The 15536-nt window shown below is 38.6% G+C and overlaps 1 protein-coding gene across 3 annotated transcripts in view; it reads left to right on the plus strand.

Moving 5' to 3' along the window:
* The window catches only part of CHST9 (carbohydrate sulfotransferase 9), a 114170-nt gene that overhangs the window by 87043 nt on the left and 11591 nt on the right, over positions 1–15536 (plus strand). For all 3 annotated transcript variants that reach the window (XM_067546307.1, XM_067546315.1, XM_067546324.1), the window contains one exon: positions 9109–9146. In XM_067546307.1, the coding sequence (XP_067402408.1) occupies positions 9109–9146 (38 nt within the window). The remainder of the gene's footprint in view (positions 1–9108; positions 9147–15536) is intronic.

Genomic DNA, 15536 nt, shown 5'->3' on the forward strand with positions numbered 1-15536 from the left:
CATCTCCTGGTCCCAGCCTGAGCGGAAGCCTCCTCTGCCCCACCTTGGAGCAGGTGGCAGTCACCCACGTCCCGGGCTGGGAGCCAGGAGGCAGCCGCCTGTAACTTTCCCAGGTGGCAGCTCCCGTCCTTGGCTCAAAGCCTGGTGCCCAGAAAGTCAGGCGGAGAGCCTAGCGGCTTGCCCAATCCTGGAGCTGGGCTCTACCCACAGGCTTGTCAATTTCACTGCTTTGAATTGACAACTCTGACAGCCCCAGATTTTACCAGTATAAAAATGTTAAGAGGGGCCCACACAGTGTGATTTGCCCCAGGCCCTCACCCCCCTGGGGACGGCCATGGGGAGCGCTGCTATCCACTCTGATGGGCCGCTAGTGCCTGCTCATACCTCACAAGTTCCCGCCTTGTGTGAGGAGAGCACCACGTGACCCTGTCATCAGGCCATAGTGACTGGCTGGCATTGAACTTGGCTCCTATATGGAGGAAGCGGATGAGGAAGGAGGGGAGAAACAGCAGGGGGGTTTGTGATCTCTACAACCACACAGCACTGCAGAACTCAGAACTCTCCTGCTTTATGAGAAATACAATCGTCCAGCGGTAAAGGGGAAAAAGATTGTATTTCTCACAGTGGAAAATTGAGTGTTGGAGTACTTATTCAAATTTTCAGAAATTAGGGGGTACTTGCTACTTAAAAGTTTGAGAAACTGGGATATAGGAGAAGTTTGCTTAATTCTGTTTGTGATCTGTTGGATGTAGACCTACTATGTAATAAACATGGAAAATGCACACAGAATTCTATTGGAAAATGTCATATTAGTATTGCAGTGATGTTAAAACTGCTGTATGTAGCATTCTGATGTCTGAATGCATAGTTATTAAAGGAACTATGATGATGAAACAATGCTATATAGATGTAGCTTTCCAATAAAAAATAACACCCTGTACTACAGATGGAAATAATAGAAATACTTGTTCATAGAAAATTATGCATTTTTTGTAAACATTTGATAGTACTGCAGACATGGGCCAAATTCTGCGCTGCCCTACATCCTGCATATTTTCCTTGGCTTTAGTGGGATTGCAAAGAGTATGAATCAGTGCAGAATTTGTCCAGATTCCAGATCCAGATTCCAATATTTTTTAGAATGGAATTTTCAGTTTTCCCCTTCTTATGCACAAAAGAATTAATGAACAAAGAGCCCAAAAAAATCCTATTAACACTAGAGCTTCTTTGTGAAACCCAGAAGAACAATGTATTTTGTTCATTTTTGGTTTTTTTGTAATTACTTCATTAGATGAAAATTAAATGTGCAGTGGCTCAGCACAAGACATTTGGCTACTTCAGCTTTCATAAATGTTTAGGTTCCCAGGGTCCTTTGAACCTCCCAGGGAACAGCTCTGCATCCTTATTAGAGACTGACAATTAAAGGTCTGTTTTCATATCAAAAATAATCACCAAAAATTAGCCAGGCAGACCTTGGAATCCTGTGAGAATTCAAACACTTTGAGATGGCCAACTTTCCTTCATTTGGTTCAATCAATATCAACTGGGGTTCTTTTTATGTTTAACATTGCCAGGGTAACTCATGAGTTGGCCTCATGACAGCTGGGAAGGATTATGCAATACTATAAAGATGTAATTAATGCATTGTGGACCCCTGCAATCATATTCAGTTGCATAATTAGACAGAGATTCAGAAATACATTAAAGTATGTTTTTAAGGCAATGTTGTAAATAAGCAGCTTGTAATGTTTGAAATTGATGTTACAAAAAGGAGAAAAACATCACTGCCGCCAAAAAGAGATTTCATAAGAGAGATTTATACTTAGACAGCAATATGATGAATACTTAGGGGAGTGTTCAATTTTTAGAATATTTTAGATTTCTTTTTTGTGCCAGATCACAAGAGAGAAAGCAATTTATTGACCTCTCAGTCATGAACTCTCTTCCTCAGTTGCCCATCTGGAAAACGGACTTCTGCACATTCTCTTTAAGGCCAAGGGGCCGTGTTGTAGGGGAACACAGTATTGCTGTCATTTACCAGATCTTCTCGTTTCCTTTCACTTTCCAAAAGTGGGTCTGGCTGGTTCAGAGGTCAGTAATGAAAATAGGGTTGACCACAAAAGTGTGTTTCTCTACTTACTTGGATCTATACAATAAATAGCGCATGCATTGAAGACTCTAGCTATCCCTGCCATGAATTTCGAACACAAAGCCTTGCTTGCAGAACTCTAAATTTCCCACCTCACCATAAATCTGATTTTTCTCAAAAGCCTGTCTCCTCACCAGCCTATGTACATCGATGCACCTTGCAAGTCTCGGGCTATTTCAGAGCAGAGGGCAGCTTGTTCCAGAGCTGAGGTCCCCTCACAGAGAACACTTTAATACCCATCTCTCCTTTAAATTGAGGGGATCCAGCTGGAGCACCTGGGACAGCCCCCGCTGTGGCAACAGGGAGAAAGGCAGTCTCTCAAGTAGCAAAGCCCCAAAACTTATTTTGCCCTTAATCTAGACACAGCCTAAAACTCCAGTGGATTACCTGTAGCGTTCAGTTGCCGAACGCTTCTCACAATCTTCAAGCACTTCCGCCCCCCTTAAAATATAGGCTGAAGGCTTGATTTTTAAAAACTCATTTCTTGCTAGAATCGTACAAAGGGTGTCAACAGTGCCATGTAAATTGGTGGATGTATGTGTTTGAGGGATCTTATAACTGAACACAGTGGCACCTGCAGCCATACACGCGCAGTGTGTGTACTATCGGCAGCGGCGAGGAGGAGCCGTGCTGTTCACGCCCCTGCCCGCTCAGGTTTGGCCCCACCACCCTCCCATCATGACGGGGGGAGGTGGGGCCAAAACTGAGTTAGTGGCATCGCAACCAGGCACATGAGAGGGAGTGGAGATAACAGCACCATTCAGGTTTGCACCTTCGACCCCCAAGCACCGTGTCACTACACCACACATTTAGTTTTGGCCCCACCACCCCCTTTCATGACAGGAGGGTGGCAGGGCCAGACCCAGTGCTGTGACCCTTGCACACCAGGTCACAATGCCCCATGGCTCTCCCATCATGATGGAGGGCCGGCAGTGTCAAACCTGAGTAGGCAGAGGGTGGACAGCAGGTGACTGGCTCCTGCACCAGGGTTCCCCCTGTCCAGCAGGCTATGTCCCCTCTCAGGGGTGGGGAGTGACACTGCACCTGTGCGGGCCAGACTGGAAGCTGGGGGCTGAACCTGGCACATACTCAGTGGGTGAGGAGCTGGGGCCAGCAGCTTCAGCGGGGATCTCTCCATACGGATTGATGGTGTGCACCATATGAAAAATTTCTGGGGAGCCCCATATTAAATAAAATAGTAGACTTTTGCTTTTTGAAATAAAACACTTTTCACTATTGCTGTATGCGTAGGTAGGGAAAAGGCTCTCAAAAGTCTTAATGTGACTAACTCAACACAAGGAACAGCAGCAAGCTGTTTTGAGTACCCGTTGCCAGAAGAAATATTTCCTGACTAAAACCTTTGTAACCAGCGATCTTAATCAAATATGAGCCCAAAAGTAGTTTAAAATCTAAAGGAATTATGCCGGATTAATCTGCAAACCTTCACAAATATCACTTTCTTTTGTATGGAGGCATGGGGATGTAGTGTGAATACATATGTGCTGTTCTCTGCATAGGTGGTGTACGTAAAGATGTTTGAAGAATAAATGTTACAGTACATCATGAGAGCAACAGCTACACCACGGGCTTATATCCAGTATCTGTCATATTGTAATACATTTTTCGTCTTTATATCTTTCCTTCAGTAAGTGTCCATTTTTATTTTTTAAAAACCCACCTTGGAAACAAATTGGCACACTAATCTGTGAATGAAAACACTGAGAAATCAGGACAGCCTGGGTCCCGTCTATGTTGTTTCAGGTTAAGTAACCTGAGGTTTGTATGGGAAGGCTGTTTGTCATGGACTCTTTTGGAACAGCTAGAAATATTGTCTTACATTTTTGAGGCAGGAAAAAAATGGCTTCAAAATGATTTGACAGATAATCTAGTGAACAAAAGAATAGAATAGCTACAGTTCTCCAATTCAGTGATACTAAGGCTGCTTACTGTTAATTTGCAGTAAGCTGGGGAGTGAATCTACCCCACACTGGCCTGCCACAGACTGTGTCCATGCGTGTCCTGACAATGTGCATTAAGTTTGTTAGAGCCTTGTGAGCTAGTCCCATTTCAAAGAAGTGCTCTAGCAAACTGTTAATGCTCATCATCAGGATGCACAGGAATCGGTTAATCCACAACAGGCTAATGCCAGGTAGATTCACACCCCGGCTTGCCTAGAACAAAATGTTTGTGCTGCTAAGTGTCAATGGGCAGCAAGGATCCTGGTCTTAGTTCATACTGGTAAATGTAAGTTAGTATGATCCAATCAAGTGTCAAGCATATATATTTGATCAGTGATAAAGCCTCCTAATTTGTCTGTATTACCAAAACCTGGCTGGATGTCTCTGCTGGACCAATTCAGGAGCAGATATCTGGCTCTCTGGCACAGAATGAATTTAAGGGAGAATCAGCATAGAGATGGAATAGCTCTGGTGTTTGCATCTAACCTGAGATGTAGGAGATTCCCCCCTTAATTGTAAGGAATACGTGATATCCAACTTCCACATGGAATTAGGGTGGGATTAATTTGATATGTCAATCATCCTGCTGTTCCTTGCGTGAGTTGGTGTCTCATCTCAGTGGTATTGGAGAAGCTGAGATTTATAGAACTTAGACTTTAATATACATATATGGATGCTAAGATTCCTAAACCAACTCAGGATTTCATGGCCACCATGACAGCCACAGGACTTTCCCAAGTGGTAGTTGGCTTAATTCATATTGCTGTCTATATTCTTGAATTAGTTGCAGGACTAGAATTGAAGGTTGGATATTGGAAATTTTGACCATGTCATAGATCAGCCATTGCTGCCTATGTTTTGAGTTTGGAGCTCATTTTTCATGCTTCCATTTAGGAAGGAACTTTCTGATTGCTGAAGCGGACAAAATGGTTACCAAAGTCAGCCATGAGATGAGCTGTCAAGACATAGCATCAAAACACCTGCATTTTCAAACTGGTGGTAAAATTAAAAATTGATTCCTATTATTAGTCTCCCCAGAAAGATTATACTGTGTGGAGGTTAAGTAGGGGTGTGTGTGTGTGTGTTGTGTTTTGTGTTGTTTTGTTTTGGTTTGGTTTTAGGAACAGGAAACCAAGGACCAAATTCTGGTCTCTGAAGAGAACTCTTACTGTTCTCTTTGGGACTGGGATTTAGTCATAAAAGTAGTTGTATGGCATGTTGTAGGTGTAAAAAGTTAGAAAACTCTATTTTTCTTTTAAACTTGAAATGTTTTTATTGTGTCATAGTGCTCTTTAAAATGAAAGGAAGTAAGCATTTATCTGAACCAAATCCATGGAGGCACTTGGCAAGTTTCTTGATATGGCTATGCCAATGTACTTCATCCTAATTTGCAACATCTCTCCTAATACAGATCTTGGCCACTTCTGAGCAGAGACTGCTGATGTTGCCAAATCCAAGTGGTAGTTTTCTACTGAGGTCAAATATTAACGAGCGAATAAACAGAGAATACCGTACTCAATTTGCTTGTGACCTTGAGTTTGACCCCTTTTCTCTCAAAGTAGGCAGTCAAAGTTTGCCCTATTTAGCCCACATTATCTTTGCTACTAGTTCATAAGTATGCTTAAGTGACTGCCATTGAAGTAGCACCATTGTGTTTAACCCACGAAAGAAAGAACTAAGGATGGTACCACAGTTTCTCCTTTTAATTTTCCTTAACTGTATCTACAAAATTGTCACAGAGGTATTTTCAAACTTTAACTTTTAGGCTTGTTTGAGGAAGATACCATAGGTTTTGATTGACAATGCAATTTGCATCTTGAAGCATCACTAGAAGTACAATGAAATGAAAGGCTACTTGCACAAAACTTGCTTTTCCCTCTGGGCTGACTTTAGAAACTCATTGATGTCACTTCCTTCCTCAGTCAGCAAGTGAATTTTCCTTAATTCTCAAGACCAGCTGTCCATGCTGTCAACAGAAAGCTATTAAAATTCCTTTAAAGTGAATCAAAATAGCCTAAAAACAAATATACTAGAAAACAGGAAAGCATCAGTATTCAAAGTACACAAACCTTTGAGCAAAATAGTGTTGATCCAACCAGAGATTTCAAATATTGTGTTTTCCTAGCAACTGGTATATCATTAAGGAATTTTAAAACACATACTCCTTAATCCTCTATTATTAAAAACCTTATTAGGTTAAAATAATTAGCCCCAAGATTGAATTCCATTTCTCTCAAAGATGATCTCAATAAACATGAGAATGACTTACCGTAAGTTTCCCCTAAATTATATTTCCCTTTTTTCCTCTTGGAGCTAAAAGGTACCACTTACATCTACCAAAAAAGTACTACAGCAGCATGCAGCAATAATTATAGGATTCATTCTATGATACAGCCTAAAGTAGTAAGTTATCTTCAGTTTTTCTCCTTTAGAAGAGAATCATTCTAAGGGATCAATAGGGAAGGTCATTTTTCTTATTAATAAATCCTGGTGTTACATTTAAAAATGCATAATATTGTTACCAAGTATTTAAAAATCTATATTTTGTACACTCTGTATGTCAGTACAAAGAAATTCTAATGAAAACGGACAATATTTACATAACTATTCCTGGATGAGGGATTGTCTAATGTCACTCAACAGCAATTACTTGGGCCAATTAAAGAGTGATACTGACGAACTGCAAAGGGAGTCCCATGGTCTAGAAAACCATGACTGATGTATGGTGAGTAGATGTAGGTGAGTGTGAAATTCTTGGTCATCCACAAAGGATGTGGAGCATCTCCTATCAGACAGTGTATTTAATATAGACACACTTCTATTTCTCTGTGGTAGCACTTTACAAGATAAATTTCTGTCTCTTTTACCTGAAGGGTAAGATTAGGTTTGATTCTACAAAGATATATAATTTTTGATAGAGGCACAGAAACTCCGACAGTGGAATAAAGTAACATCCATCTAGACTGGTATCTTGTCTCCAATAATGCACTATAAGGAAGGTTCAGATGAAGGCCAAAATAAATAAATAAAACCAAAATTCAACTAACCAATTTGTGTCATTATTATGAGATGGAATTTCTTCATGCCTCTGGCTGATGAGTCACTTTTGCACTCTCTCTCACACACGCACACATGGACAATGTTAATTTAGTGTAACTGTAGATGTCAGTCTGATTCATGTGCGTGTGTGTCTAAACCTTGTATAAATATTACTGATCTCTTTGCCATAGTATCCTGCAGCAGTGAATCCCACAGGTTAATTAAGATGATTCACAACACATCTTTGCTATTTAACCATTTGAAATTTGTTGTCTTCATTTTGAACATCTCTTTTTATTGTAATGCCTGATGGAATTAACAGGGTAGCATGATTGACTTTCTGTCTATTCCATTCATTTTATGACATCTTCACTACATCTTTTCTTCTCCTTTCCAAATGAAATAATATTTGTTTTTTTTCCTTGTATGGAAACATCTTCTTGTCCCACTCACCCACCTAATGCCTCTAATCATCTCTGCATGTCTTCCTTTACAATAAAACATCTACCTTTGAAAGCAGATAACCAACATTCAGTGTGGTTTCCAAGACAAGACTGTATCATTGACTTAACTGGGGCTTCTCAAACTTTTAAGGGAAAAATACTCTTCCAAGCAAGGCTTACGTGAGTTTGCTGAACTGGAGTCAAACTTCACAGGTTCTAGATCAGCAGACTTCAGTATCTTGTCAGAGCATACATCCCAGAAGAGCATATGTTTGCAGGAGAACACCAGAGAGCATGGGAGGCAGGAAACAGCTGGCTAAAAATCCTGCACTTAATACCCTATCTCCAAAGTGCAGGAGCAAGGGTGGTCATTTCCCTATGTAGCTGACCCTTCCATCCCATGTTATGGACCCAATTGTGTTGCTATTATGGTGAGATATTGTGTATGACATAGTGTGGTGGTACAAACTACCATCCCATTACAACGTAACAATTACCATGGCACCAGGCAAAAAAAATTTGGCAAATAGTAAATTCACTAAAAAATGCATTTTTCAGAGCACTGAAACCATTCATGAATTAGGGTCAAATTTGGCAAACAGTTTTGTCAGGAAAAAAAATTCAGAAATGTTGAATTGTCATTTCAAATCAACATTTTGTTCAGAAAATGTTATTTCAAAACATGTTCAACCCTAATGAAATTGTTTTTCCAGTTTTTTATTTGAAAGAGAAAGACCAAAAATAATTCTATTTCAATTCTAAACTAACCCAAGTTTTCTTTCTGATTTTTTTTTTGGTCCAGCCACTGAACTGAAAAATCAATTATTTGCTCAGCTCTAATTGCCTGTAGGTCTTTTTTACACAGATGTATGCAAAAATGGCCATTCCTCTTACACTTTTAAGGTAAAATTGAATATTATTATTAACACGGTAGCTACCTAATTTTTTTACTTCCCACCAAACTCTGACGACTATGATCCGGGTGCAATACTGCAATCTAACTTCCATAGTTCCATCACCACCTTTAAATAATTTTTTGATACTCCCAGTGGCTGACATAGCCAATCGCTTTCTTCGACTTCAAATGTTAGTATAGGATAGGTGTTTTCCCCATCTTCTTGTGTGGTGAAGATCAATTAAAATTAATTATTTAGATTCTTTGCAATTTCCTTTTTCCACTTCATTATGCATTGGTGGTCTAATGATTCTGATCACTATTATACTTTAGTTCATATTATTAGTCTTGATATTTTTGGTTGGCTATCCATCAAATTCCCACTTAGTCTTCTCAATCTCTAGTTTAAATGTTACAGACATTTGCGCCATTCTATTAATGTCATCATCACTTTGGTAGGATTTCTTTTTTAAAAGATCCTTTTTTAGACTCTGTACACACTGTTTGTTATTATATTGTGTGCTGTGTTCCTGGAGTACCTCATTTTTGTTGTGTTATATATAAGATTATTTTATTCAGTAAAATACGTTGCAGCTGATTATTTCTATTTCTTTTTTCTTTCAGTGTCAGGAGAGAAATTACAACAGCAGATCATTAATCAGGTATTTTGCCATTTTACACCCTTTTTTGTTACTCTCCCTTTTTCATGTACCCTTGAAAAATTTTAGCAACTTTGAAAATGAGAAACCCATAGGAGAGGTTAAAGCTATGGATAAAGCAGGTAGATGTTGTGAGTGCCCTCCTCTCCCCATAGCTCTGCCTATGCACTTGAGTATAGTATTGAAACAATTCCTTCTGTTTGAGGCCATGGCCTGTATCTTGAGCAATTATGTGTGCCAGTTTGTCATCCTGCTCTGTATGATCCATATTACAAAGCAGGTTAAGTGTAGAATGTTTCCTTTTACTTTTAAGTGTAATGTAGTTATATAACTGATTTTTGTCATAATTACCAAGGATGCTTTAGATGCCTTAGTTGTTGCACTTATGCCTGCTCCATGATTGCCATTGCCAGTGTGATACAATGTAATAACATAATACTATCTCCCCCTACTGGATTTGTTTAACTGCCTCATCTGTCTCCAATTAACTTTGGAACATTTAATTTTACAGTAGAAATGCAATGCCTTCATATGTTTAGTTCATATTGAAATAATGTTGTGGTTTTCAGCTAAAGCTGTATTTCCATTTTAAATAGAATCATAGAACCATAGGTTCAGAAGGGACTGCAAGAATCATCTAGTCTAACCCCCTGCCAAGATGCAGGATTTGTTGTTTCTAAACCGTCCAAGACAGATGGCTATCCAGCCTCTTTTTAAAAACTGCCAGTGAAGGGGCTTCCATGATTTCCCTAAGCAGTTTGTTCCATTGTCCTACTGTTCTACAGTTACGAAGTTTTTCCTGAGATTTAATCTAAATCTGCTGTGCTGTAGTTTGAACCCATTGCCTCTTGTCCTTCCCTTTGTGGCAAGAGAGAACAGCTTTTCTCCATCTTTTTAGACAACCTTTCAAGTATTTGAAGACCACGATCATGTTCCCCTTTAATCTCATCTTTTCAAACTAAACATACCCCATTCCTTCAGCCTTTGCTCATATGGCTTGCATTCTATCCCTTTGATCATCTTTGTCACTCACCTCTGGATTCTTTCCAGTTTCTCTACATCCTTTCTCTACAATGGTGACTAAAATTGGACACAGTACTCCAGCTGAGTAGAATGGTACTATCACCTTCCGTGTCTTGCATGTTATGCCTGTTAATGCAACCCAAAATTGCATTTGCTTTTTTTTTTGCAAATGCATCATATCATTGATTCATACTGAGGTTGTGATCCCCACAACTCCCAGATCCTTCTCAGCAGTGTGGTGCCAAGCCAGTTACCATTCTATTTTTGTGCATTTGGTTTTTCTTCCCTAAATGTAGCACCCTGTATTTGTCTTTGTTGAATTTCATTTTGTTGTCTATACTCTAGTTCTCCTGTTTATCAAGATCCCTTTGAATTTTCCAGTTTATCAAGATCCATTTGATTTTTAGCTCTGTCCTCCAAAGTGTTTGCAACCCCCCCAGCTTTGTGTCATCTGCAAATTTGATCAGTATGCTCTCTATTCCTACATCCAGCTCATTAATAAAGCTGTTAAATAACACTGGACTCAGAACAGATCCCTGTGGAACCCCATTTGAGACCTCCTTCCATTCTGACATCATTCTATTAATAGTTACTGTTTGTTTGCAGTTCTTTAACCAATTATGTATCCACTTAATGGTAGTCATGCCACTAATAAAGTAGCTGGTGCCCTGTTCTATATTAATTTCCTTTGAAGATTTCCAAGAATAAAGTGGAGAAGATTTTAAATTCAAAATCAATTTTATTTTTATTTTGAAAAAATATAAAATATCAGCGTGAATGTAGTTTAAATTGAAGAAGAGTTACTCTGATAAAAACAAAAGGTTAAAAACGGGATGGATTCTGATGGCATGACACTTGCAGAAACATTCTGTTTGTTTTCAGTACAGAGTAAAAGATTTCACATACATGGCCAGATCTTCAGCTGATGTAAATTGGTGTAGTTCTATTGAAGTCAGTGCAACAATAGTAATTTAAATTGGCTGAGTATCTGACCCAGAACTTTTAGTGAGGAAGAACTGATTCTGTGGCACATTGATGTTTGATGAAATTATATTAGAATCTGGGAAGGACAAGTGTGTGAAATGGGAGGGTCATAATAGAGCAAGGATGATTTGAAGAGGAGACAAGAAATGGAGAAGAGGGTCGAAAAGCTACAAAACTGCTTCCCTTTTCAGTGGGCCCCTACTTGGTTAAATTCTGACTAAACAATGATTAATTTAGCCAGCTAGGTCCAAATGCTAACTCTGAGCATTATATCCTGAGAAGTCCATTGCAATCAATACAGTCATGGATGTCTATATTTTCTACATGGTCGTTATCTCCTTCTAGTCTTTAAGCAGATTTTGGTAATATATGGTAGAGATGTAAAATCAAGGCGCCACCTTCCTCCAGACAAAACATTTGTCTAGAGTTTGCCACATTCACTAACTCTTGTTCCACTTGATCTTGAGCCAGCTACTGGCTTTCTCAGTCACTTCTTTTTGTCCATATTTGTTTTGTTTCTTAGCATTGCCATTGTACAAGATGGGTATGGTAGTTCTCTTCACTGTACAATGAAAATGGCCTAGTCCCCTGGCTTAACCACAACACTGTTCTATCTAATAATATTTCTGCCTCAAAGAGGGGTTGTGATTTAACTAGCTCATGTTTGTACAGCACGTTGAAGAAGTTAGCACAGTGTACAGGTAAATACATACTAAATATTAGTGTAAATTAGTATGAAGACTGCATGTAGCCAGAGACATGTTTGGGCTCTTTGCTGGCATGGATTCCTATACATTCATCCTATTTATCTTTTTACGTTTTTTTATTTTAAAGATAAAGTCATCTAACTTCACTGAAACACAAATTCTGATTGAGAGAGAATGTATATGCTTTGAGACCTCTAGGGAACTTACTCTCTCTTTCAAAGCAATTTGGGGGAAGTGGAATTTGTCACTGCTGAATTTATATCAATATTCACCATTTGAACCTAGTTTTCATTTGATCCTCTTAGTACTATTTCTGAAATAACAGAATGTGTTGTTGCTGGAGATAAGTATGTTTACCTGCCTACAAATATGCAGTGGACTCTGTTTACCAGCAAAAGATCCCTGTGGAACCTACCACATCCTCAACTAATGTGGAAAATATTGATGTGTTCATAGAAGTGCTGCATTACATAATGTGCCTCTCTTCTCAAAAGAGCTTCTCCCCTGCCCACCCTTTTATATCCTTTTGCTTTGTTGTTGACCTGATGTTCACAGTATAACATATACTCTCAAAAAGACTGGAGAAGATGGTTTGGGACCTGATTCAAAATCCCACACGGCCTGCAATTAAGCTGTTTCACCATACTTTATACGTTATGGGCCCAATTTTTAAACACAGGTGCCCTAATAGAACATCCAAATCCCACACATGGACATTCAGAACAGCACCTACGTGCATTTATTGTCAGTTTAGACCGAGAAGTGCCTATCTGAGTGCCCAAATCTGGGTTTTGGATGTATTGTTAAGATGTTAATATTTAGAAATTAGGCTTTGTTTTTAAATGTATTTCATACTGATATAGTTATGAAATGTTATACTGAATTATTATCCAATTTTTTCTTAAAAGCTAGATGGGCTAAAGTGTATTTGTGGAAAATAGTTGTTTTTAAAGTAAAATGCCTGCCTACTTTGAGTTGTGAACATGCAAGATTGAGACAACATTTATTGGGGGGAGGTTGTTTGTTTTTTTCTTAATATGCCCAGTATTGTAAAGATTATTTCTTAACACCAAGTACAGTGTACTTGAGAGTAAATGACTTCCAGGAATACATTTATCAACAAGTGGGAGTCATCCCCAGCTTAAAACACAGAGGCAAGTACAATTATCTAAATAGAAAAAAGAGAGATTATATATAAATATCATCGGTTTAGCTCAAATAAAAGATTAATGTGTAACATACTAAACTTCCTGACTCAAGATTGCCTAAAAATGTATGCTTTCCTAAAATCCTTATATATATATATAATAGGGGTGTTGTCTATATGGCAACTACCGCATTGTAGGCATACAAATATTTTTGCTTGCCTAGAGCACTAGAGTCATCTCTATAGCATTTTCCATAATGAAACTCACATCATTCTCTTATCTGGTGTCAAAATTGTATTTGATGTTGCTTGGGCTACTTTCCTCTGTTTATGGATTTTAGCCTGGTAGAGAGATAAGAATGCAAGTTTGATGAACAACACTGGTCAAATATATTGACCTACTAGTGAGTCTGAAATGAAAATGCAACAAGCTAAATCATATACAAAACTGATTGGACTCTTTTGCACTGATTCAGATTGGCCTTCTGGACAGTGATGTGTGCTGGTGGTATGTAAATCAGGATGGTCATTTCACATGCAGTAATCATATGTAAAAACTTACTGGTTGTATTGGATTCGTGGACTGGGTTTGCTGTGAGCTAATATCTGTGTTTCTTATGATAAACATAGAGAAATACAAGGGACAATACTGCAGATACTGGAATAGCCACATTTTTTGGTAAAATTGTGATGTTTTCTCGGAATCACCACTTCATAATAGTTGGCAGCATCCTAATATCAGAAAATTCTGTCCAAGTAATACAAATGTTACAGAAATAGTGTTGAATCATTTGTAACAGGCTTAGTCAGAATTTTGTATGTGCTACATGATGTTTTGACAAAATATGATATTATTACACACACAAATACCTGTGTTAAAAATAAATTAGTAAGGATGCAAAGTCAAGCAGTCATTTAGGAAAGGTCAGTATTAAGGTTGCTTCTGCAATCTTAATTTGGCCCACTTCTGCGAATGCATTACGATAAGACTTTAATTACATGATCACATACAATTTTTTCCATAGAATCCATACCTCAATCAGTGCACAGAACGGATGGTACTGACTTAATGAGCAGCTATTCGTTATTTTATTTTCTATTCATTGTTCAAAGTGTGCTCCCATACCACCTTTGTGGCACTCTATTCAAATCCTGCTCAGAAGACAGAGTTATTAATTTTGTCATGGGCTTTTCTCTGGTGCTCATCACTGTGGAAGCTGAGTGCTTCACAAACAGTAATGAATTTATCTTCACCTCTGTAAACTGAAGAGCTAATATCCCCATTTTACAGATGGGGAACCGAGGTACAGAGAAATTGAGGTCAAAAGTATCCACTAATTCTGGATGTCCAATTTGAGATGCCAGGGTCCTGATTTTTCAGAGTGCTTATCATTATATAGAACTTTATGCATTCAAAGCACAGTTCCCATTGATTTCAGTTGCAGCTGTGAGTGCTGAGTGCTTCTGCAAATCGGACCCTAGGGTCTTAAATTGGACACCAAGAAAATGAAAACCCTCTGCTCAGCCTCAGGCAGGTGCATGCTATAGTGAATGGAACCTTTGTGGAATTTAACTGTTAAAGTCTAGCAAGTCTCTGTTGAGCATATGTGAACTGCAGTTTTTCAAAGGTTTATAATTTGGTCAAATTTGGGCGGGATTTCACTGGGACAGCAAAATGCACATCTCTGACACAAAAAGCACCTCCTTGCCAAATTTCAAGTCCCTGCTCCAAAGCATAGGGGTGTTAGAGCTTTTCAGGGAAAAGATTGTCAGAATTTTTTAACATGGGCAAAACAGTGTATTTTAGTCTTGTTCTCAGAAGTGTCTGAACAATTTTGATTGAAATTATCCAAAATTCAGCCGGAGGCAGACACCTAGCATGGAAAATTTCAACCCAAATGGTTAGCCTAGTGAAGTTATAAGCAACTGTAAACAGGATCTTATCATGGGAAATATCAGGCTACCTTATGAGTGTTTTAAATAAATACATCAAATACTACCTACTCTTCGTCCCCAGGCGCATCTCATTGCTGCTCTGGTTTGTTTTTCCCAGGAACCTGAAACAGACACCAATGGGGGATCTAGCATCCAAATTAATATGTTGAAGTTACAGAAATTGAAACAAAATACCTTCACTTATAACTGTGGAAAGGTATTTTCTCCCCAGAATATATCTTTGAAAAATCTTTTTAAAAATTAATTTGGTGTTACTTAATGTTAATTTAAGTCCTTTTCCATTTACAGAACAGGAGCAGTTCAAATACAAAGAAAACAAATTTACTTAGACAAGGTGCCTCAGGTCTGAGAGGACAGCCTCTAAAGATATGAGAGGATAGTTCATGTGTTGATTTATTGATGTTGGTGCTTTTGCTGAAGAGTGCCATTGGATGCCAATTAATATATATTATAATGGAGGATTCTGTGATATTGTTGCCCAGTGCCTAAATTCTTATCTCCTTACAGCCACTGTAGTATTTGAGCACTGTACTAATGAATGGTAGCCCTGAAACACAGGTAGATGGTATCATGAGG

Source organism: Emydura macquarii, unplaced genomic scaffold (assembly GCF_026122565.2).
Source record: "Emydura macquarii macquarii isolate MOO-44397 ecotype Brisbane River unplaced genomic scaffold, CSIRO-AGI_Emac_v2 contig_212, whole genome shotgun sequence".
Lineage (NCBI taxonomy): Eukaryota > Metazoa > Chordata > Testudines > Chelidae > Emydura > Emydura macquarii.